This window comes from Gallinula chloropus (assembly GCF_964237585.1).
Source record: "Gallinula chloropus genome assembly, chromosome: 3".
In the NCBI taxonomy this organism is placed as follows: domain Eukaryota; kingdom Metazoa; phylum Chordata; class Aves; order Gruiformes; family Rallidae; genus Gallinula; species Gallinula chloropus.
In genome coordinates this window covers 1,688,633-1,711,761 of record NC_140087.1, presented here as the reverse complement: position 1 = coordinate 1,711,761, position 23,129 = coordinate 1,688,633, and the positions used below count along the sequence as shown (strand labels likewise).

At 40.5% G+C, this 23,129-nt stretch overlaps 1 protein-coding gene across 1 annotated transcript in view; it reads right to left on the bottom strand.

The window, feature by feature from the left end:
• Positions 1 to 432: 432 nt before the first annotated feature.
• Positions 433 to 23,129, bottom strand: part of ARHGAP18 (Rho GTPase activating protein 18) — a 65,992-nt gene continuing 43,295 nt past the window's right edge. Inside the window, exons 7-15 of the mRNA XM_084261667.1 lie at positions 21,443 to 21,534; positions 18,423 to 18,500; positions 15,605 to 15,764; positions 13,738 to 13,820; positions 12,308 to 12,514; positions 11,303 to 11,449; positions 4,392 to 4,516; positions 3,133 to 3,194; positions 433 to 809 (exon numbers count right to left, since the gene is read on the bottom strand). Of these exons, the coding sequence (XP_084117793.1) occupies positions 718 to 809; positions 3,133 to 3,194; positions 4,392 to 4,516; positions 11,303 to 11,449; positions 12,308 to 12,514; positions 13,738 to 13,820; positions 15,605 to 15,764; positions 18,423 to 18,500; positions 21,443 to 21,534 (1,046 nt within the window). The 3' untranslated portion in view covers positions 433 to 717. The remainder of the gene's footprint in view (positions 810 to 3,132; positions 3,195 to 4,391; positions 4,517 to 11,302; positions 11,450 to 12,307; positions 12,515 to 13,737; positions 13,821 to 15,604; positions 15,765 to 18,422; positions 18,501 to 21,442; positions 21,535 to 23,129) is intronic.

The following is a 23,129-nucleotide window of genomic DNA, read 5'->3' as shown; positions in this document are numbered from 1 at the left end:
GTCCTTTTTTTTTTTTTGGTTGTTTTGTTTTGCTTTTCTATATAGTCTCAAGTATACAATCAACTGGAATAAGAATAAAAAATATCTAAAAGATCTAGCAAAAAAGCTGCATAGAAAGCATTTTCACAGTTGGTTTTAAATAGTTTTCATCAAACTTTACCTAGAAAGTTAACAAAATTAGGACTTCCAAAGATAAAATATATTGCATTGCAGGTTTTTTTTTTTCCTGTGAATTTCACACTTACTTGGGAAATTCATATGACTGGTTTTAAGTATTTTTAATACTGTACCATTCAGAAGTGCTGGTCAGGATTTGGTTCTCCAGTGTACTAGCACTGTAAAAACCTACATGAACACACAATTCTACATGAACAGATTGTAGATCTCTAATATAAAGAGGTTAAACATCTGTTTAAAAAATAAATTCTCCTGAAACAAGACCTACCAGATGGGAGGTAGATTAGTGCCATTAAAATATTTAAGGTACTTATTTCAAACATGAGTGGGGAAACTGTGTTATCTCCAAAATTTTGCTGTAAAACTGAAAATTTCCTGGTAATCACTGTTGGGTTTCCACCTTTTAAAAAAAAAAATAACTAGGTAAGGTTCTATTAATATAGGTAACAGTTGAATGTTGAAAGGACACACTATCCCTTTGAAACATTCAGCCTTACAAAGTTCAGTCCACAGGTTGTTCTTTTGCCAGTAGTTGTGAGCTTAGCTCTGCTTAGACTTTATAACCCACTCAGCATTTGGGTTGAGCTGGTATAGGTCCTTCATGTAGGTTTCATCATCAAGGCAGCGTTCTCCTGAAACAGAAGAGACATGTGGCTGCATCAATACCAAAAAAGAAAAGAAACCATTTTCTAAGGTCCTGCTGCTATTTGATTCCACTTAGGTTTTCAAGCCCTCTCTGTGGTATTAAACAAAGGACAATGCAGCTAAAACCTAGAAGTGCTCTTACCCTTCACATCTGTCTTGGGAACAAAGACAGACAGAGGAAAAAGGAAGGAGAGTGGAGGCTGTGCCACCTCTGTGGCCATTCTAGGTCAGATTCTTCACACAGACCATGCACATGGGAGCCCCTCTGTGAAGGTTTAGGAAAATAGTAGCAATGTCCTCATCCTCTCCCAGTTTTATCCAGACACTAGGTTCACATTTGCATAGAAGCCCATTAAAATTTCAGGTTATTTTTCCTTACTTAAATGGAAAGTTTGAGCAAGTTTTGTTCTTGCTAAAAAGGTGTAACTCCCTATCCTGCTCCTTTTGGTCAGCAGTTCTGCAGAGCACTTGTAAAGGTTGCTGTCCCTGGAGGGAAAAGCAGTACAGTATTCCTGGTGTGGTACAAGCAATTAATTTATGTCTAGTAGCTGTGATGAGAATAGCATATGCTGATCCATCAAGATCTGCATACTCTTCCTATTTCCCCACAGGCAAAGCATTAGCTCATGCATTTGCAGCTCTACAGCACAGACCCTCTCCTGGTCCACTGTGGGAGTGGTTGGGGTAGATGGCTCCCATGCCAGCCAGACCTTTCCTCCTGAAGTAGAAGGCAAGCAGAGGTGTGGCACTGCAGCTGGGTTTGTCTGCCAGCTCTCTGGACTCCCTGCACAGGCAGGAAGGCAAGAGTCCCTGCTCAACAAGGCTTTGTCTACACCTGCTCCCTTTCCATCCACTCTCCTTGCCAGGTAGCAGCCTGTCCTCCCCCTAGGATTCTGATCCCAACCTACAAGACCTGTACTACCCCAGCTGCTGAACTAGGCCACCTCCCCCACAGAGTGCTGCATGTTCAGGCAGCAAAAGCAGAGGGATAGTGGATTGCCATGTCCCTATCCAGTCCCACTCACAAAGCAAGGGCAGAAGTCCTCCTGTCCATTGCCCTGAAGCACTATACAGCACTAGGTACTCAAAAAACATCTGGAGGCTTCAGCAGCTCCATCTGGGAGGGGACAGGATCGTAGCATTGTGCCTGCTCCAATTATGAGCATAAGTGTAAGCACAGGAGTGTATCATGAGCCTGGCAAGTCTTCTTGCTTTTGGGTTCCCTCTACATGGGGAGCAAGTCACACTGGGCAGCAAGAGAGAACAGCAAAGATCAGGACAGTTGGTTTACTTACACCCAGACAGCAGGTTAAAGTCAGGGAGTTTTTCTTATGTCAGCTGAGAATATTAATAAGGTCTAGTATTTGTAAGCACTGATTAAAGTTGAAATTGTCTGGAAGTGAAGCATTCAGGCAGAGGAGACATGTAAGCTTTCTATCCTATTTCATAACAGAACAAATCTGCAACTTGCCATGTATTTTCCCTAAGAGACATAATATTTTGGTCACATGTTTAAAGTGATAGGAGGTTGTTCCAGTTTCACTGGAATTGTTACACAACCTTTCCACAATGACTCCATCTCTGTACAATAAACAAGATACTCCTTTAAAAAAGTCTCACATCTGGGATCACAACCTGCTTTAACAGGCATAGCAAACACATGCACATAACTGGTTTAACAATACTTGATTTAATTTTCAGAGTACAGAAATGCTGGGTATTCATGGAATTTTGTAACTTCAAATAAATTTGAACAGGTCATAGTTAAAAAGAAAAAAAGTAAATGTATGTCAAAACCAACAACTTAGAACTAAAATTAAGCTTTGGCATTAACCTTGCTGATCTGCTACTTGCTTTAATCAAGAGTGTCTGGAAGATGCAGAGCAGGAAAGACTAAGCTTTGGAAAATTTTATCAGTGGGCCATCTTTCTGGCTGAGTGTTTTTTCTCCCTCAAAGAATCTGCAAGCAATGCTCAAATACAGAGCATGAAGGACTTATGCCTCAATATAAAGAGATGAAAAAGATGAACTTCAAGCACCTTCCTACCCAACCTTCCTGTGCTTCTTCACTGCACAAACGTATCAGGAACATCTGTTACAGCTGCCACCTTCCCCTGGGAGAAGTAATAATATACTACTAATGTGACAATCACACCAACATCTCTGCTTCCTTCTCCCCAAGGTCAACTGTCTGCTCAGAGTCAGGGAGGACTGGAGATGTGAATAAAAGTGCAGCCATAGTGAAAGCCATGGACAACATGCCAAGGAATGTTGTTCTAGCAAGAGAAGTTCTTCAGAAGCCATTCTTACCAATATTCCCTCCTATTTCATAAAGAAAGACTTCTTCTTTCTTCAGCATTTGGACATTTCCACTGTCAGGAACAAAACACAGAGGAAAAAGAGCTTGTGAACCAGCCACTGAGATGTGTCCAGGACAAATGATGCTAATTAAGTTCAGCAGTGTACCTGTCATAAACCCTTTGCATTTACACTCATGTACTGATACAGTAAGTGAATGTGAATACCCTGGCATGCTAGTACAAATGAACAGTCCTGCAAGTAATACCCTACAGAAAAGGCAAATAAGATAGATGTGGAGGAACTGTGAACTTCAGTAAAGAAGTCCACTGTTATTAGCAAGTGGCATTGATATTTACCCTCTGATTTCTCTTTCACTGCTGCTGCAAAAAGAAGGATTCCCCCCCCCAAACACTTCATATTTCTGAAAAAGCCCTATGGTTGGGTGGGAGAAACCACATTCTTGCTGGTTTTAATTTTGTTGCAACTAAAAGAAGTAAAAAACAGACAGTGGAAGAACAAAGTCCCCATATACAAAGGGATTTTATTATTCTCACCGCTTAATTGTAATAATATATGCTAAGGCACAGCCAGAAAATAACCTCCTGTCATAAGTGCAAACCTCTAAAAACAGCATTTATGAAAAAACAGCATTTAGGGAAAAACAGCTTCTTAATCCTACCTAGTGTACTACAATATTGCTTTAGCATGAATAGTTATATATGATGCACTTGTATTAAGTATCTTTTCACTAGGTCTATTCTGATTTCTTACTTTGCTCATATATGTGTATATATATACAAAAATAGATGTAAATGCTTAAAACTTCTCCCTCTGTAAATGAATCTGGATGACTGAAATGCAGCTTTCCATTTAAATCACTGCACATGCACAGGGTTTGCACATACTTAACAACCTAATACCTACAACAGTTGCTATATATAAATTAAACTTTTACAAAATCTTTTCTTCTTGGAATTCCCTTCTATCTTCTTCCTAGAAAATTGTAAAAATTTTCCTGATCCATCAGATTAAATAGCAGCTAATTATTTCCTAACTCATATATTCTTGAATGACATTAAATGTTTTACTGACATTTGGAGAACTATGTTAATTCCTCAAGCATGTGTTCTAACAGGCTGAAATTCAGCCCCAAAGTTCATGATCTCACCTGGACTAACTTATAACAACTTTTTTCTTGATGTACTATATGAAAAGTCACTTCTCCCAAAACAATAACAAAACAAAACAAAACCAAAAAGTCTCTGTACCTTTTCTGGCTGAGAAACCTGGCTACTATATCTCCAGCTTTCAGTTCTTCTGTCAGCTGTATTGCCATGGAAACTTTGGAAAGATGAGGCGCTTGCACCCGTATCACTCCCTGAGGAACATCAGCCTGCAAAGCAATAACAGTGTTGGAACAAAGCTGCTGGCAGCTGGCTTTGATGAGCTTCTCAAAATACAGTATGGGATAAGTAACTTAGTGCAGTGCTCTGTAAGTGCACTGAACTACTATCCACTACACTTCACTGCACAAGATATGGTAATTGCCCCATAACCCAGTAAATTACATCAGACCCTCAAATCTCTTTTTTAAGAGCAGGGAGAACTTTGGAACAAAGGAAAGGTAGTGTTTAATTGTTTTTCAGGGATGTTAAGAATAACAGTTACTGCTATTTTGAGAACACACTTTGACATGGGAAGAAGCATATGAGATTGCTATGGGAAAGACCTACTGCATGCATGAAAGCCAGGCAACCTCCCTGCACCACCCCCTGCTAAAACTTCCAGAAGAAACCTTTCCAATTTCATTTAATCTGAATTTCATGCCAAAAAAAGAAAAGTCAAAGTATTCACGGGTCAGTCTACTTTAAGTGATTCCTCTTTTCAAATATAATTTCTTTTTAAAACAGATATTCACTACTGCAGCTTTTCCTCCCTATTTTTCATTCTCAGAATACATTCAGCTAGTCAACCTGCAGGTCTGACTACATAATGGATTTGTATTTTATTTCAACCCAAAAATCCTTGATGATGAATATCAATCATATTAGTTACAGAGAAGGAGGCTTCCAAAGGACAGTCTTTCTATTCAACTTGCATTACACGACATTTGAAGTTTCAAAAGGCATAATTTATTTGTGAATAAGGTCCTAATTTCTGTTCCTGGAAATCTTGAGGTGATTTTTCTATTCGCATTACATTACCATTTACCCAAATGTACTCATTTCGACAGGGAAAGAAATGTAAGAGTCTCAGTAGTCAAGGCTGATTACGACAGTTCATTCTCTTCTTTCCCTCCCCTATTTACTGCAATTGTAAGGCTGAACATTTCTTCTTCCATAATCAGTGAACAAATCTGGGCATCTGTGCATGTAGGATAGCTGAGTTCAACGATCTGAGCAGAATCAGCAGCACAGCCTCCTGAGAAGGCTGAAGGCTCATTACTATACAGGTGATGAGATAGGGTAAGTAATTTTGGCCAAACAATCCTTCTGTATCTAACTTATTGATTTAAAAAACACTAAATAACTGTTTATGTCTAAATCATTAAGATCAAAAAACTGAACATTTGCTCCAAAGTAATCATGGAATCAAAGATTCTGTAAGGCTGTAATCAATCTCAAAGAGCAACTCCTTATATTTATCCCTGAATTTGTCAAATTTGGTCTTTAAGGCCTCCACCTATAGAAACAATGTCTGTAGCCATCTGCTAGGAAGTTAACACCTGCTTAAACATCTTTCCAAACTGTTTGGATTCTGGGAAAAATAAAGGAAACTTTTAAGGATGAAAAGATTATTAACAGATGTCCCTCACTGATCTTTCATCAAATTCTGCATGGTAAATTTAAATTAGTTTTCTTTTTTGTACACAACTCTGTATCTTTCTCACTTGATTTTAATGGAGTTTTTCCAACCTTCAGCTGGATAACAGGGTGTTTTTTTCCTATACAGCAGGCTAAAAACCTGCCTGCTTTGAGTGGATGAGAGAAGGAACAAGAAGTGTCCACAGAGCTGTAACATTATGCTCACAGATCAAATAGAACAATTACTTTGTTTATTCAGAGAGAATCATTACTAGCTCAGCTAATGAGTGCATTTTGCCACTTTCACCACCTGCATTTGTAGAAGAACTCATGCTCAGCTGCACAGTATGTTTGTGGTACCCAACTACAGAGAGAATAGATACTGAGCATCCTCTAGCCCATTTGCTGTGCAAGGTGGTGGGAAAGGAAATGTGACCATAAAATGTCAGGGAGCAGTCACAGACAGACCTGTTCTCTGCACAGCACATTTCATTAGGCCACAGGAAGAGCAGAACAAAGTGACCATGCAGGACTTTCACCCATTACTCAGATGACAGAATGTAATACACACGTAGTAAACATGTGAATGATACCAATCAGGAATGGGGCATGAGCTTAGGAAGAATGAAACTGAAATTCAAAAGGATCCTGCTACCTGGGAGACAAAGTCTGAAAGAAAATGGGATGGAGTAACTGTTCTCTTTGAACTACAAAGTGTTGCACCTAGTTTGGGACACAGAACTGTTAAACTGTATAAAGAGAAATGATTTAGCAGGCAAGACTTTTAGTAAATCATCTGGCATTGCAGTGGATACCAAATTAAGCATGAGTCAGTAATGCTACACTGTGAAAATACAAACAGGCTATGCAAATGGAATGGCTGTGGGCTGCAATGGTTATTCTCACCTGTTGGATAAGCCCAGCAGCATTGCCTTGTGCTGCTGACAGGATGACTGTTGTGCCAGAACAATTACAACGTAAGGAGGAATACAATAACAGATGGCATAAATCTGGCTATGCTAGTAGGTAATTTGCAGTCTTGAGGGCATCTTTCTTTGCCTGGCTACTAGAGCATTATGCACCCCAACAGCAACATTAAATCTTAATCCCTAAGACAGCCTTGGGGCCGTAGGTGTGCATATGTGTCGTGGTCCAGCCCCAGACTCTGTCTCCCCATTCTCCTCCCAGTCCTGCCAGGGGAGGAGTGAGCAAGCAGCATGTGGTGCTCAGCTGCTGGCCAGGGCTGAACCATGACAGTCCTTTTTGTCACCCAATGTTAGCCTCACACATGACAGAAATTGCCTCCAGAGGCTGAGGACTTGTCTGTACCCCCTTCCCAAGACAGGCATCCCAGCTGTTTGCTCTCCCTGCCTGCTAATTCCAGGCTACTGGCCCTGCTATTCCAGCATGGGAGCAGCCAAGTGATAACATGCTTACTCAGAAGGTGGCTGAAAACTTCTCTTACACCTCTCAGCTCACTCTGGGACAGGGATTGGGTGATTATGGGGGCTGGACCAAATGATCTCTCGAGGTCCCTTCCAACCCCTACAGTTCTGTGATTCTGTGAGCATCTCTGGTCCTGCCTCTTCCTTCAGTTCCCATGATGGTCCTGGTTTATCACCAGCCTTCACTAAGCAAACCGATTTATCTGTGCATTTCTTCTTCTGTACAGGGATGACTGACACCAGCACTGGCTGGCTTCCTGGCTCAGCTGCAGTGCCAGTCTCTGAGGTTTGAGTAGCCACAGTGCCTGCTGGGGGGGCTGGAGGAGCTGTAGTGCCAGTGGGTCTCTTTTCCCTCTCTTCCCCCGATGGCACTGCCTACCATCAAGCAGGCTTTGCTAGATGCTGGAAGGGCCCAGGACAGCGCAGTGAGTTGTGCCTCCTTGGAATGGCTACAGCATTTCCCTTTCAGTATTTATCAGGGTACTGTAGCTGTTCAGGGGTGAAGCTCCAGACCACTGGGGGTAAGAAAGTCTCTAGCTACCTGCCCATACTCTCCCACACGCCCATGCCCACCCTGAATATTCAGACCCGGGGAAGATCTCTGGGTCATATTCTTAAAACAATGTTTATAACCCCAAATAGGACTTGAAACACATTCAGGAAAGCGAGCAACAGGAACATACTGGCCTGAACATCCCTAGGGTATTCTAAATTCTCAAAAGCTGTAGTAACTGGCCTGAAGGGGAAAAAAGGGGGGGATAAAGAATGGGAGAAAGTATCCCACCCTGTCTTCAGCATAGATTGGATGTGATTATTAAGCAATGCTGAGAGATGGTTTCCAAGACACAGTCATGACAGAAATGCCACATACCAGCTTAGGCTCATGACCGCTGATATAACAATAAGTTGTTATGACCCAGTGCAACAAAATTAAAGTACTGACCCTGCTCCAGGGGTGATAAACAGCACAGCTGGGATTATATAGAGCAAGTGCAGGTTTGCATACCACAGCCATGTGACCAAACATCATTGTGACTGACAACTGTTTAAATAACATAAAAACTTACCACTGCTTTCTTTTTAGCTCACTCAAGTCAGATCTATCTTTATCCCAGTCCTTCCAGCCCCATGTTGAGCTCCAAAAAGGACTGTCGTGGTTTAGCCCCAGATGGCAGCTGAGCACACCCTGCAGCTCTGGGACAGTCTGAGCGTGGGCTGAGCATCTGGTCAGTTGTCAGGTCAGTAATGTGCTTTGTATTACAACTGTTGTGTATATTCTAAGTACTGTTGATATTCTTTCCTTCTCCTTTTGCTGTTCCAGGAAACTGTCATTTCAACCCAAGCAAATTGCCTTTGTCTGCCCATGAGCAAGCAGCACTGCATCCCAAAAAGCAAATAACCCTCATGAGCCCTCTAGTATTAACTACTCTCAGCACTGTACAGAGATCTTGCCCAATGTGTGCAGTAAACACTCGTTAAACTCTGTCTTAACCAGGAAATCTGATTGATTGAGAGGCCTCACCAGAGATAAGATGAAATTTTATCCAAATGAGCTGACTGCCATTAAGAATGTAGATTTTGAGATATTTCTGGAGAGAATGGAAGTGACTCAAGCTCTGTCCATCTACATTTAATCACGTGGGGAGCCACAGCATGTGGTAGAATAGCAACTTTTTATTTAGTTTTCATTCAGCTGCACACAAGAAAATTAACTCAAAAGTTTTAAACAATCTAGGGTGGGAATTCCTCACAAGTCTGGGTGCCTTGCATGCCATCTAGCAGTGGAATGCAGTTCAGACACTGTACAGGAAGATCACCTCAATTTCAGATTAAGGCAGTATAACTTGAAAAGTGGGAGGAAAAAAAAAATCCCAGCAAAACACCAAGTAATTTTCCTTAAAGAATGAGACAATTTTTTACTTGCAAAAATGTATAAAATCGTCATTCACAATGAAGCCCTACCAATTTGGGAATAAGATTTTAAGAGTAATATGTTCTCAGGCACCCAAGCTACTGAATGCTTCAAATAAGCATGAAGGATTAGTGAAAAATTGTACCATTTGAAGGAAATCCCCACAGATCTCTAGTGCTTAAAATATTCTTGAATAGTGACTTTACATTTACATTTGGGTATGTATTACATGAGACTTCAGCCCTAACTCTCCCGTGGATTAAAAAAGCACATTTCACTCTAAAAGACCAACGGCACTGAATGACAAAAGAATCCAACACCTAAAGTTGTAAGAGCATTTGCTTATTTCACTGTATCTGCTGTTATTTCAATGTTGAACAGGGGATGGCAGCATTAAGTGTCATCTCATCATAACCAACTGAATTGTATCCAAAGAATCCTTTCCTTGTTAAGACAGTGTAAAACAAATGTCAGTGTTTAATTAGTTATATTTTAAAATTGTATGTAAGCCCTGATTCTGTGTACAGTTTCCTCCACATTGATAGATAGGAAAGTAAGACAGAGTGATGCCTGGGGAATTAATTAATTTTGGACATTAAGAGTTGTGTCAAACACTGCAAACCAAATGAGATAGGAACACTGAAATGTCTGTCTCCAGCAGATATTGGATGCAGTTATCCAAAGGATTCAGCTATCTGCACATTCAAAAACAAACCCAGAAGCATACTTGCAAGATCAAACCAGGATGAATTGAGAATGTTATGGCATATGTATTTGCCATACTCTATTTCTTGTCTTAATAGCTTAAAAAAATGTCTCTGTTAGGACATGAACACCCCTTTTTGTGACAGCTTGCCAAGACACACACACAGTCCATTCAGAACCAATGCATTCTTACAAGCTACCACAAGATGTCTCTAATTCACCGGAATCTTCAGGATAACTTCAACCCACAAGGTGGTATTTTCATTCCACCTAAACCCGGTATGTATTCATTATTTGATCAGGATACAGGTATTTGGTGTTACCTCTCGAGGTATTTCAGAGAGCTTTGGAATAACGTATTTCAAACGCATTATAACGAAGATACTATATTATACAGGCTAATGAGCTTTAAAAACGATATATTACTAACTTCATTGGAATCTTAACTAATAAGCACATTTCAAGGTACATAAGATACATTTTTGAAGAGTTTCCATGTCAGTGGGATAAAAATCACACTATAATGGGAAAAGATCACACTATAATGGCACAGGATTTTGTTATTTCAGTGTAAAGAATGTGTGAAGAGTGTTACACCAAAATTTATGCCTTGAAATCACTGATAGGTCTGACAGAAGTCAGTCACCTAATGGAAAGCTACTGAACTGTTGATTACATACACAAGGGTCTGTTGGGAGTAGACACTTGAACAACAGTTCCATAAGAAGCATTTCACTGAATTTTTAAATTTCTTTCATCCTTTGGGGTTTCTTGGTGGGGGCAGGTTGTACATGCTCTTCTGTGTGCTCCACTTTTACAAGGAAAAGTGAAAGATTCATTCAGGCAAAGAGTACAGTGCTTTGGGAACTCCTGTAGGAGGTAGAAAGACTAAATCCTAGCCTTTTTTTTTTCCATTTCCACTATTAAATACCAAATAGAGAAATCTAGGTATTTATTTCTGAAGTAAACACATGGTCTGCTGTGACTTCAATTAGACAGCGATGTCATAATGAGGGTTGTCACAGCTCTTTCTCCCTCTACACATACAAGCCCAATGTTCTTCTGCTTCAGATGCCCAAGTTGAAACAAGCTGCAGGATATCATTTTTCAGAACAGAAATAGAATAGAAAAATCTGGGAAAACAAACAAACAGCCTAACTCTCTAAATGTGTCATGCTGGTAACTCATAAACTACAAACCCCATATTAACTTACTGTCTGTTGAAATTTTCAGTTAAATAAATATAGAGACCTCCTCTGCTATATACACTTCATGTGCTATGATAGCCCTTTTAATAAAGTATGTTTCCTTACATCATTAGGGGTCTTCTCCTGTTTATCGTGCTTTTCCCGGTCATATGCCATCTTTTTCAGAAGTTTCTTCATAGCTTTGTCCTTCTTCTCCTTCTTCTGGCTTTCAGTGTTTTGTTTTCTCACTTGGTCAACAATAAACTTAGGAATCTAGATGAGTATAGATAGTAAGTATGAATTAATATTGTATGATAGTAAGTATAAGTAAATACATTATTTCTACACGTTATTAATCTATCAAGACTTTGTAAATGGACAGGTTGTCAGGTAGAACTTGAGAATATTGTATTTACTTCCAGCAGTAATTAAAGAGTCAAATAATATAAAGCTGTGAAAACTTTTTAAAACCACTCCATTTGTGATGTTATGTTCTGTTCAGTAAGCTCTCAGGGCAAGAGAGGTGGAATCATGCAGTGTTTTTACTTTCCTTAGCCAGAAAAAACAACAGTAAAACCTCACTCAACACTTCGTCTGTACAAGGGTGATAATAACTTTTCCTCACATGCAGCAAAGGCCAAAATCGTTTGAAGCTGCTGATGGACAACAAAGCCCAAACTTCTCCAGTCTGTCTAAATCAGAGCTTTGCTTGAGACCATGACACAACTTCAGGGTTTTTATCAAAACATGTTTTCTATAATGCAAAGTCTGGTCCAAAAGGGAAATGAACTAAACCACTGTGTTTCCTGACAATATCTCTCAGCAGCAAAGAAAAAATTCCTTGTAATAGTGTATCCTGATAGGCTGAACACAAGGATTCCCAAAGAGCTTGTTTTTAAGCTTACATAGGGTACATGGAATACAAAAAATCTGACCATCAGAGCCTCACTGATGTTATTCATAACAAACAATGTTATGATTCTGTTTTGCTCCTGTAAGGGTTACCTATGACCAAGAACCCAGCTAGATGAGGCCGATCTTTCCCTAAATCACGGAAATTCATTTTACTTCTTTGTTCTCACGCCCTGTATGAGAAACTTACGATTTCCACCTCCCCAAGAATATACTCACTGTCCAGAGGAGGTTTTGGTACCGAATCATAAAGCGCATGACATTTGCTGTCCCAGCTGCCATAACAAACTCGCTTTGCTCAATAGTCTTTGAGCCAAACCCATGGAAGGTGAAGAGGTTTGGGGCCATCACCATCGCAACGTTCTTTAGCGTCATCTTGTTTTTCTCTCGATGTGCAGTTACCCTTTGGAGAAATTCAAGGAGTACCTGAAATAACAGCAAAACTTACAGCTCAACTCTGCACATGAAAAAGCTGCAAGTGACAGATGACCTCACGTATTTTGGGGAAAGGGCCTTCAATCCTAACAGAACCACACGAAAAGCAATCGGTAATGGCAGGTGTGGATGTGCTTGTTCACAGGACTATAATGAAAGTTTTGTTTCCTTTAAGTAACAAAGTAAACCATTCTTGTTATTTCTGTGGGTAACATTTTCTAAAGCATTCAGGTGACTTGGAAGCTCAACACAGTCCAAGGCTTTTTTCAAAACCCTCCTCATGTAGGTGCATAAGTAGCATCCCACAGATGCTTTTGAAAACATTATTGCTGGCTTTTCTTAAATTGAAAGCCAACACAATAGTGCCAGCTGTCATGGTTATGGAAACATGGAGTGGCTAGTTGTGTAAGGTAAGCAACTCGTGAATAAACCACTGCATTGTGACTGACAGGTAGCCAGTTACAAACTGCCAATCTTCAACTGATTCAGTTCCAGCTATTTCTAACTCAACTCAGGAGCCCTCCTGACTGCTTCCACACAGTAAATAAACTCAAAAGAAATGTTTAAACAATACAACCTTAATAGGATTTTTTTTTTGCCTGTAACAGAAGATGCTCTGCATCCTACACAAATCTTGCAAATTCATTTTTGATTGGAGCAATTTTAATAGTAAGTGTATTCTGAAAAAGATGAATAGCTTTGCTACAAAAGGACAAGCCTGAATTGGAAGACTTCATGTAACGTGTTGCAAATACCAATAGGAAGTGTAAATTTCAAGCTTATTGAGAAGCGAAACAAACAACACAGAGAAAAGCAGGGAATAAAAATGAAGAGCTAAACCCATTTCATAAAAGGAAACTCTCATCCACAGTATTCTAATGCTGTTTATACTTTGCATTGGAAATAATGACTACTGCTGCAAAAAAGGAACAAAACTTGTAAGAGAAAAGGTCGCTCACTGGGAGATGATTATCACAATCTCCTGGAAAAAATTCAAATCATATTCTTAAAAAACATTTGGAAGGAATTAGGCTCCTAAGTTGTTTTGGTTTTGGTTTGTTTTTTTTTTACTTCTGAAGTTCTGTGAAATAGGAAAGAAGCAAGAATCACTAGTTTCAGCATTAACTTTGAACTGAAAGAAACAAGGTTGAAAGACAACAGCATTCAACATAGGAACAAATATTTGTGCATGAAAAAGTAACAGCAGTTCTAACCTTCAGAGTGTCTCTGTTTGCTTCAGGTAGAAGGAGAACCAAAAGATTCAAAGCTTGCAGTTGCTGTTTCCTCATTGGAAGACCTGCCAGTGAAGCACATTAACCTCAGTATTTTAAAACTGTCATTTGTTGTCTTCAAATAGCCCAGTTTCAAAGTGGAAACCTCTTACAAGATCCTGAATACACACATACACATGGCTCATTGTCATAGTATGACAACAGACTGGCAGATCCTTGCTTTCTGATACTCATTTCCAAATGTTATTTTGGAATTCAGATGCTGTATGACTCAGCAGTCTTCTGGCAATATTTTCTAGATGTCTTGTGATTCTTTATTTTGCAAGAAGAACCAGTCAGCTAACGGTTCCTCCCTTTTTGAGCCTGTGCCCCAGCACATGAAAGGGTATATTCAAAACGGCTTTCACAGTTTCTCTGATTGCCTTAACAGTTGCACAGTCTCCCAAGTCACCCACGCAGAATGGATACCACGTGTGACTGAGTAAGGCAGGTCTCCAGAGACATACGCTGCTGCAGCTGCAATGGCAGACCACTGAGGATACAGCCAGGAGCAGAGAAGTTTAACACATATCTACAGCAGTGATTGCTGTACCAAATGTGGTGAGCTATCCTTAGGGAAAAGTGATGATGCTTCTGCCTTTTAGCCAATTGTTTAATGATCTGTCATTCACCCAAGATGCAAGACCATCCCCACACTCCTCCAGCTCCTAGACGAGCTCTTACATTCTGGTAGTGTGGAGCAGCAGAAAGCCCCAACTCTCTCACTTGTGATAAACAAGGGAGCTGGAGCTGTTTAACTTGGAGAGGAGGAGGCTGAGGGGAGACCTTTTCACCACCTACAACTACCTGAAGGGAGGTTGTAGAGAGGTGGGCGATGGTCTCTTCAGCCAGGGGACAGGAGATGGGACAAGGGGCAATGGCATGAAGCTGTGCCAGGGCAGGGACAGATTGGATATTACAAAAACATTTGTTACTGAAAGAGTTGTCAGGGCTGGAACAGGCTGCCCAGGGAGGGGGTTGAGTCACCATCCCTGGGTGTGTTCAAAAAAAGGGTAGATGAGGTACTCAGGGATATGGTTTAGCATAGGATGGGAATGGTTGGACTTGATGATCTTCAAAGGTCTCTTCCAACCTGTCTATGGGAATTCCTTGAAGATGTCCCTTAGAAATGAGCCATCACTCTGCCTGCAGACAAGGGGAATAGATTCTTCCGAAACTTGCACTCCTGTGTTGGCTGGGGAGTTAATGCATGTGGGTTCTCACTCCTGATGCATCATCACTAAGCCACTCTCTCCCAATTACAGCTGGTATGTTTGCTGTCTTGGTGACCAGTTGGCAAGGAAGATATTTTCACAGGAACTTGCTGATCTCAAGGGACTGGGGTTGATCTGCAGTTCTGACTATTCAGAACTATTCTAACTTTTCCTGTTGTAAATGGATAAAATACCCTAAACAGTACAAATTGCTATTTGATAGATTTTTCTGCAGAACTACTGTATTGTTGCTGTTGTTTTCTTTTGAAGCAAGTCTTGTTTATAAGCTGGTGTCATCATACACAATTTCCTTACAACCCATCAATAACTTGTAATGACTATCAGAAACACCTTATCAGAATGTGGCAGCATGCTTTCATGTTATGTGTAAACTATTAAAATACATGTTAGATGAAAAATCTTATTTATACATTATCAAATTATGCCCAGTCTTTTTTCAGAAGAAGTCATACTGTTGTTGTTCAATTTGTTTTTCAGTTTCACATATTATTAGAGAAAATACTGCTATGGCAAAGAGGCACTTTTCTGCACTGGTATCAGTTCTTCACAGCTTAGACAGAAAGGACACTACTCACTCTGTACGTCTTGGAAAGCTTTCAGGTATTCTACAGTGAGGAGTGGCTGAGGCAGTTCACGGATGAAGAGTTTTAAAAGACTTGCTGCATCATGTTGCTTTACATTTTCCCAGTTGAAAGTCCCTTCATAAAATTTTGCTTCCAGTTCTTGGCAAAGACTCTGAAAGGCAGTAGATACCAATAACCAATAACACTTGGCTCCTGAAGCAATACTTCCCATACTTTGAAGGGGGAGGGGAAAGAGACATCTGAACTGTCAATGAAGTCCAGCTGCCATTGATCTTTTGCTACAGAAAGATAAATTCGGGATCAGAAGCAAACACATTGTAAGAGCCAGCAGATGACCAAATCGTACAGGAAGAAATCCCATGAGCCTGCCTTGGGGCCATATGGAATATACTTTAAGAACCAGGTAGCATACTCATTCATGTAAGGCTCCTGACTTCCCCTCCCCCAAATATTAAGATAGGGCTGATATCCATAGCAATTCTGAAGCTACTAACAAGGGGTGTAACCTCAATGCATGTACGGCCATTTCCCTAAACAAATACGGCAATTATGACTGTTGACACACAGTTTCCTATCAAAAACACACTCAAGTGAGGGTGGTTCTCTTTTTAAAACACAGGGGAAAGACTGGTGTGGCTGGACAGTGCTTTGCCTAGCACTGGGTGTCAAACACCTGCTACGGAAGGGGACTGGATTGCAAAACACAGGGTTATGCAGCAGAACAAAGAGCACTGAAGGTCTCACTGACACCTTGTAACTCTGGGGATGGAAAAGGTGGGATACTATGGGCAGCAGAAATTACTGTATGCCTGCCCTTCTCCCATGGCAGGGCTACTATCACACTTCCAGAGATGTACGAATGGGAACTTGCTGCTAAGTGAGTCCTCCTCAGCCTCACGTTACACATCTGTCCCAGCCCTGCACCCGTGTCGTTTATTTCCCAGTCTGGCAGAGCGGGAAGTGCCCTGAGCATAGGGCCAGTGGCCCATGGCTACTTCTCACAAGTCCCTCCCTTCTTGCCTCAGTTCTTCCAGAAGGAAAAAGGGGACAGAGACCCTGGCTTGTTCTGTAAAGGATGTGAGACAAAGCGAGGAGAACTGCTGTGGAAAAATGTGGCCTGAATTATTTATCTGGACAAGAAGGGAACATTGGACAGAGGATACAGGACACATTTTTAAGATACTCTTCTCATTAAATTTAACTTCATCCAAATGGAAAATAGATCTGTTTCCAAAGAAAATGTGGACACTCTAGGTTAGATATAAAAATTGGATGTTCTCAACTGTCTTCCAAAGATCTTCTGTCTCCACTGATTACACAGGGGTTTCAAAGGTGTACAGATCCTAGCACAGATGTCTGAAGTCAAGTGGGTTTGATTTCCTAATCATCCACAGAAGCAATCTTTAGAAATAAAGATGAAGATTCTCCCTCTGAGTCTCATCAGGTCCTCCATCCACATTCACACCAAATCACTGTGGCAAATGCATTATTAAACATCCAGATAAAATGAATTGTTTTACCTGAGAGGCAAGGGCAGAAATGTTACCTGCGTGTCCTAATGCACCGATGCTCATATTTTAAAGTAAATGTATTTAACTATGGGGTATATAGAATGCATTTGTTTAATAATAACAACTCTAAAATCTATTGCATAAAATAGCAAAATATTTTTCTTGAGATTAGCTATGTCTTTCTATAAAACGAAATAATGAGAAATTTTCTTTTCTATAGGAGAAACCATTTAAGAAAATTAAGATAAAACATCAGTCCTTCAGTATGCTAAATTCTTTAGTTTTCCATACAATTTTCTATTAGAATATGTACAGGAACTTAACATTTTTGCTAACAAAAAGCCAAATAGCGAATGATACCCTGCCTGGCAAACCCTATTAAAAGTATAAACTCAAAGATAAACAAATAAACAAAACCATTCCAAAATCACTCCAGTATGCAGGAAAGCAGAAAGCACAGAATGGGGGGAAATTGTAAAAAATTTACTATCTTAGTTACTGGTAAACAAACAAAGCCAATTCCCATAATATTCCCTTCTTTCAGTTGTTCCTAATGAACCAGCTGCTCAGCCGAGTTCTACGCGAGGGAGGCTGGCAGACGTCTTCGGACAGCTGAATCCACTTACATGGTCCTTTCTGTTTAGAATTTCAGGCCAGTTCAGACCGTCTTTTTAACACATTGAGGCTTGGCATGAATCACACTGTGTATTCAGCCTCCTGCATTAAGGCAAGCACTGGGGGAGAGTCTGCATGTAACTGGCACTCACTCCGCAAAGTGCCGGTGAGTACGGACGTGCCGGACAAGATTGTGCTTGGTGAGCTGAGCAGTTATATTGCTGTTCATAAAAATAAACCTGAGAGGTTCCTCAGTGCATGCTGGCTGCCTTGCCCTGTAGCACAGGTTAAGTCTAGCTATTAAAATAGGCTCACAGTGCCAGGGAAAAGGTTCCTCCTGGAGTAGACAGACTATGTATGAACTGCTCAGATGATTAAGCCGGTTCAGGGAAAAAGCAAAAGGCTGGAAAGATTGTGCCAAGAATTAATGAGATTTTGGCACAACTGAGTTTGAAATGTAGCTTTGACTCTCCTTCCAACTCCACTCTTGTCCCCAAAAATACTCCAGATGAAACCATCAGCTCCCCAGCTAATACAATTCAGGTTTCTTTGTGAAGAGATTTTGCTTCCTGTTCTAGAAAATTTTCATAGCAACCTGGTATTAAAATATATTTCCACAACAAAACAAAATGAGCAAGTGAAGGCATGTTTACAGAGATGCTGAGAATCTGTGCATCTTTTACCTTTATTCTTGTTGAAACTCCTGGTATTCTAAGAAGTCCTTCTGTTTCCAGAGTTGCCTCTTCTATATGGGCAATCAGCTGTCAAACACAAAGCAAACTGCATTAAGGAAGATCATAGAACCATAGAATGCCATGGGTTGGAAGGGACCCCAAGGATCACAGAGCTCCAACCCCCCTGCCACAGGCAGGGACACCAACCTCAGGCCTGGAGCTACACAAGGTTGCCCAGGGCCCCATCCAACCTGGCCTTGAACACCCCCAGGGATGGGGCACCCACCCCCTCTCTGGGCAGCCCCTTCCAGCCCCTCACCACTCTCTCTGTAAAAAACTTCCCCCTAATATGTAATCTAAACCTTCCCTCCTTTAGCTTTAGTCCATTCCCCCTTGTCCTGCCAGTATCTACCCTTTTAAAAAGTTGATTCTCCTCTTGTATGTATGTTCCCTTCAGGGACTGGAAGGCTGCAATGAGGTCCCCCCGCAGCCTTCTCTTCTCCAGGCTGAACCAGCCCAGCTCCCTCAGCCTCTCTCTGTAGGATTTACTCCCCCAGTTCCCACCTATAGGTCCAGGTATGCAAGGTTCTGGAACTTGAAAATTATGAGAATGCCAATTAAAATTATGAGAATTATGAGATACCAATTAAAAATTACTGGGAGATAGTTCTGATATACTGGAGACTTTCTGTATGTATGTATGTGTGTGCATGCATTTGCACAGGCACATATGTAACAAGCAGACATGCAAACACAGTTTACAAATGGATTACAGTTGTTTAAAATGTAGAGAAAACATTTAGTATGGCTTTTACCTGGTTTATGAACACTATTAAAGAAGAACTAGCTACTATATTAAAAAAGAAAACTTTTTTAGACCTCCTTCAGTGACTGAAGCAGGTTTTTTTCCAAAATTACTTTTTTCCAAAATTACAATTACTACCCCTGTTAAAGTGCTGCTGAATCAAAACAAGGTAACATTAGAGATACAACTTTCTACCAATATAGACTTCTTTATAACTTTCCCAGAGAAGACCTAAGTACTCTTAGGCTTTAAGGAAGTTTCAATTTTGAAAATCTTGGCATTCTCCTGACAAACTCAACAGTTTGCCATCCTGTGCGTGGCTTAGATAAATTAGTAGGAATTCTGCACTTATAGCACATACAACAAATTCTGTTTCTCTAAAAAATAGAGAGTTCTAGAAGTATTCACCAAAGGATGGATCTAAGAGCATTCCAAAGAAATCTGTAAATGTCAAAAGTTGATGACATTGTATCACAAATGGCTGTCACGATGTTTGACTAGGGCAGTGCCTTTGTTACACACCTTCCTGTGCCAGATGTTGAGTAAGAAATATTATACAACTCACTTGTGCTTTCTCCAGTTACATTAAAGGGGGGTTTACAAACACTGCACTTGTGTAACAAATGCCATAAAAAAGGCCAGACAGAAAAAGCCACAAAGGTAGAAAACAGTACTAAAGATGTGCCCTTGGTATATTTTCCAAGGAAAACGAGAAAGTGGGGCGAGGGGAAAGGAGAGAGGGGGAAGTGCTACCTGGCTGCTTCCAGGTATCACTGTATCTGGCTTGCACCAGAGCAGTGACTGTGACTCTCCTCTGTTGCACACAAAGACGCTGTGGTCACGTTTTGTGGCTTGCCACCATCACCACACCTAGGGGGAGGCGAGGCCTGGTGGCAGCCAGGACTCCTTCACGCACCCTCACTGCTCAGCGTCGCCTCAGCAGGCGGCAAAAGATGGGTGCCGGCCACCACCAGCCTCCTGCCTACAGGAGATCCGCTCTGCATCTCCCAGGGCTGCTCTGCATGGCCTCAACAGCCAGCCAGACCCCTGAATTACCATCAGCAGAAACTTCTGGGGGAGATACACAGATCCTCATACATTACCATCGGATTTTCCAGCCAGAAAACTCCAGGTCTAGGTCATTATTTCAAACCCGAATTCCTCACTTGATGTATTTTTAATTACAACTTCTTTTCCTTTTTTAATTAAGCAGCCTTCCTATTAGCTTGTTCTGTTCCATTTCAGTGATAACCAAGGTACATTTTAAAAGCAGTATGCACAGAAATGTTCTTTCTTGCACTTTATATAAATCCCCCATTCTTGGAAAACACGTGTTGTGGAGAACAGGCAGAAGAACAGGGAAACTTTATTCTCCTCCTCTCACTCAAAGAAAAACTACATTCCAAGTGACGTCTGCACCTTGCAAAACAAATCACACATGTAAGCTAGAAATGTTTATGTAGAATCTTTTTCCTAGAGAAGTATGTTTACAATGCTGCTAGGATAGCACAGTGATGAATCACTCCTTGTCATGCGGCATCTTTTTATCCAGGTACCACCTTTCTCACAAAGGTATTTTTATGATCCTGAGGAAGTAATTTCTGATGTGAATGACAGAGCAATAGTTTTGAAAGAGTGATGCAAAACTACTTGGAGTTTTCTGTTTCTTGAAAAATAATTTAACAAGCAAGTTCCCAAAGCTATTTAAATGGTGATGACACAGCACTGAGTTTCTGTCAGTGTTCCGACAGGTCCACACCTGTGGTCCCTCCATTCTGATGTAATGAGCCCAGCTTGTGGGCCAGGAATTGAGAGTTTCTATGGAATTTCAAGTATTTGTTCTGAAAAAAATAAAGGGTGGCCCCTACTGATGATGGAAGTTACACTCCCCTTTATGAAACGAGATCTGGCTGTAGCGGGTTCTTACACCAATTGTCAAATTTCACAGGTTTATTATTAATCTTCCCTACACCAGTTGTAACAAAATCAATCTGTATTTCTTTAACTCAAAATATGTCTGATACAAAGCAAATTATCACATTGAGGTAAAGCTACAAATAAAAGTTACAATAACTTTGACTGATTAGAGGAACACACTAAAAACTCTGCTATAGAGAGCAGATAAATCCGTGACAAAATGTTGTTTGTCATTTGCAGGTATGTAACAACTTGACTTATGCTTGTTGAAGATACATCACAATTTGACTTGTTCGTGCCTATTTACCTTTTGAAAAATCAGTGGGACCTTGGTTCCTGGCACCTTTTTCTGATCCTGTTCCAGTAAAACTGACAGTGGGACACCAAACAAGCCAGAGTCTGAAGAATAAAGCAAAAGCAATTGAGATATTAGTCACATCTGTTCCAGTACAGGTGATAATGGCATAAACCCACATTCTGGAAGCGATAAGCCTGTCCAGTACATTCAGAGCTATTGACCTTCTGTTCAAAGTATTTGAATGTCTTTGCCAATCAAGGTATTACACAAAGCATTCTGGCTAAAAGGATTCATTCATCTCTTCTTTCAACCATGAATCAGGAGTCTTCTGTGTTGACTTCAAATTGCCACCCACCTATTCTGCAGTACAGTGAAGCAAACTGCATAAATGAACCATCTGCACGGTTCTGGTTTGCAGAATGGGTGTGATGATGACCCTGCAATGCAGATCTGCAACACTCAATGCAAGTTATAGTTAAGATGCAAATGGCATGAGTTAAATATTCAGAAATTTGGCTACTAAAACAAGACAGATGTGATTATCACCCAGAGTTACTCTGAATAGTTCTATGAGGGTTTTGAAAGAAGAGCCTTTCAATGCCTGTGCTTTTGCATTATACATCAGCAGGATAAGATCACCATATTGCCAAAGGTGGGGGGTTTTTTACCTTCTTTTTTTTTTCAATAAAAGCTAAAGTACAGTCAAATCTTGGTTAGAAAATTACCTTTACAATAGTGCTAAGGCAATGCCAATTTTTCATAAAATAGAATCTAGCCTCAGTTAATCTAGCTCTGATGCAAAGCGAGCCTTAGTCTTCAAGCAAATGAGACTCCCATGCATCTGTGACCCAGTCAAATAGAAGTGGATGACCATTAAGAGAGAGATATACCAGTAACTGCTAACCCAAAGTTTGCTGACACAGAACTTCTGTCAGAAGTACTGATAATTGCTGCACGTGTCATTTTTCTGAAACAGCATATAACACTGTATGTAGCTAAAAACTCCTCCTTGGTATGATGCCAGGCCAATACTGAGCACAGAACAGCTGTAATTACTAAAAAGATGTCAGCCCTTAAGGGAATCTGATATATGTCAAAGAAACATCAGTTTCAGTGCCAAATCAGGGAGTTCTTGTATCTCTATCAGCATTACAAGTCTCTATAAAATATGCAGACACTCAGACACGCACTGAAGAGCTTGTCAATAATAAAAGACTCTACTGAGATAGAAGTTGCAGAAAACTGTAGGAGGTAAACAGAAAGACAGGACTGGGCACAGCACAGCATTCCATGGAAGAATTATGTCTTTGTCATCTTTTCATACTCAAGCATAAAGGGGAACAACCAATAGATCCAGCACTGTATGAATCAACTGGCTGAATGAATCACCACTTCAGGAGTGAAGAGGTGAGGGTCAGGTAGAGCAACAAGGCACTGAAGGTGTTACATTGTTAAAGCAGATTTGTTTGGCAGAAAGGATTACACGTCATTGTCTACTTCCTACACACTTCCATGAGTCTAGCCCATCTTCTTCACTTGGGGAAAAACCAGGGTTTTAATCCTTCAATGGTTTTCATGACTGTGTATCATCAGATACTAACCCTCTGAGGGAAATTCAAGGAGCAATCAATTTGCTAAGAAGAACCAATCAAAATTAAGACCCAAAATGTAAGAGAAGACAGTGTTCTGTCTCTGT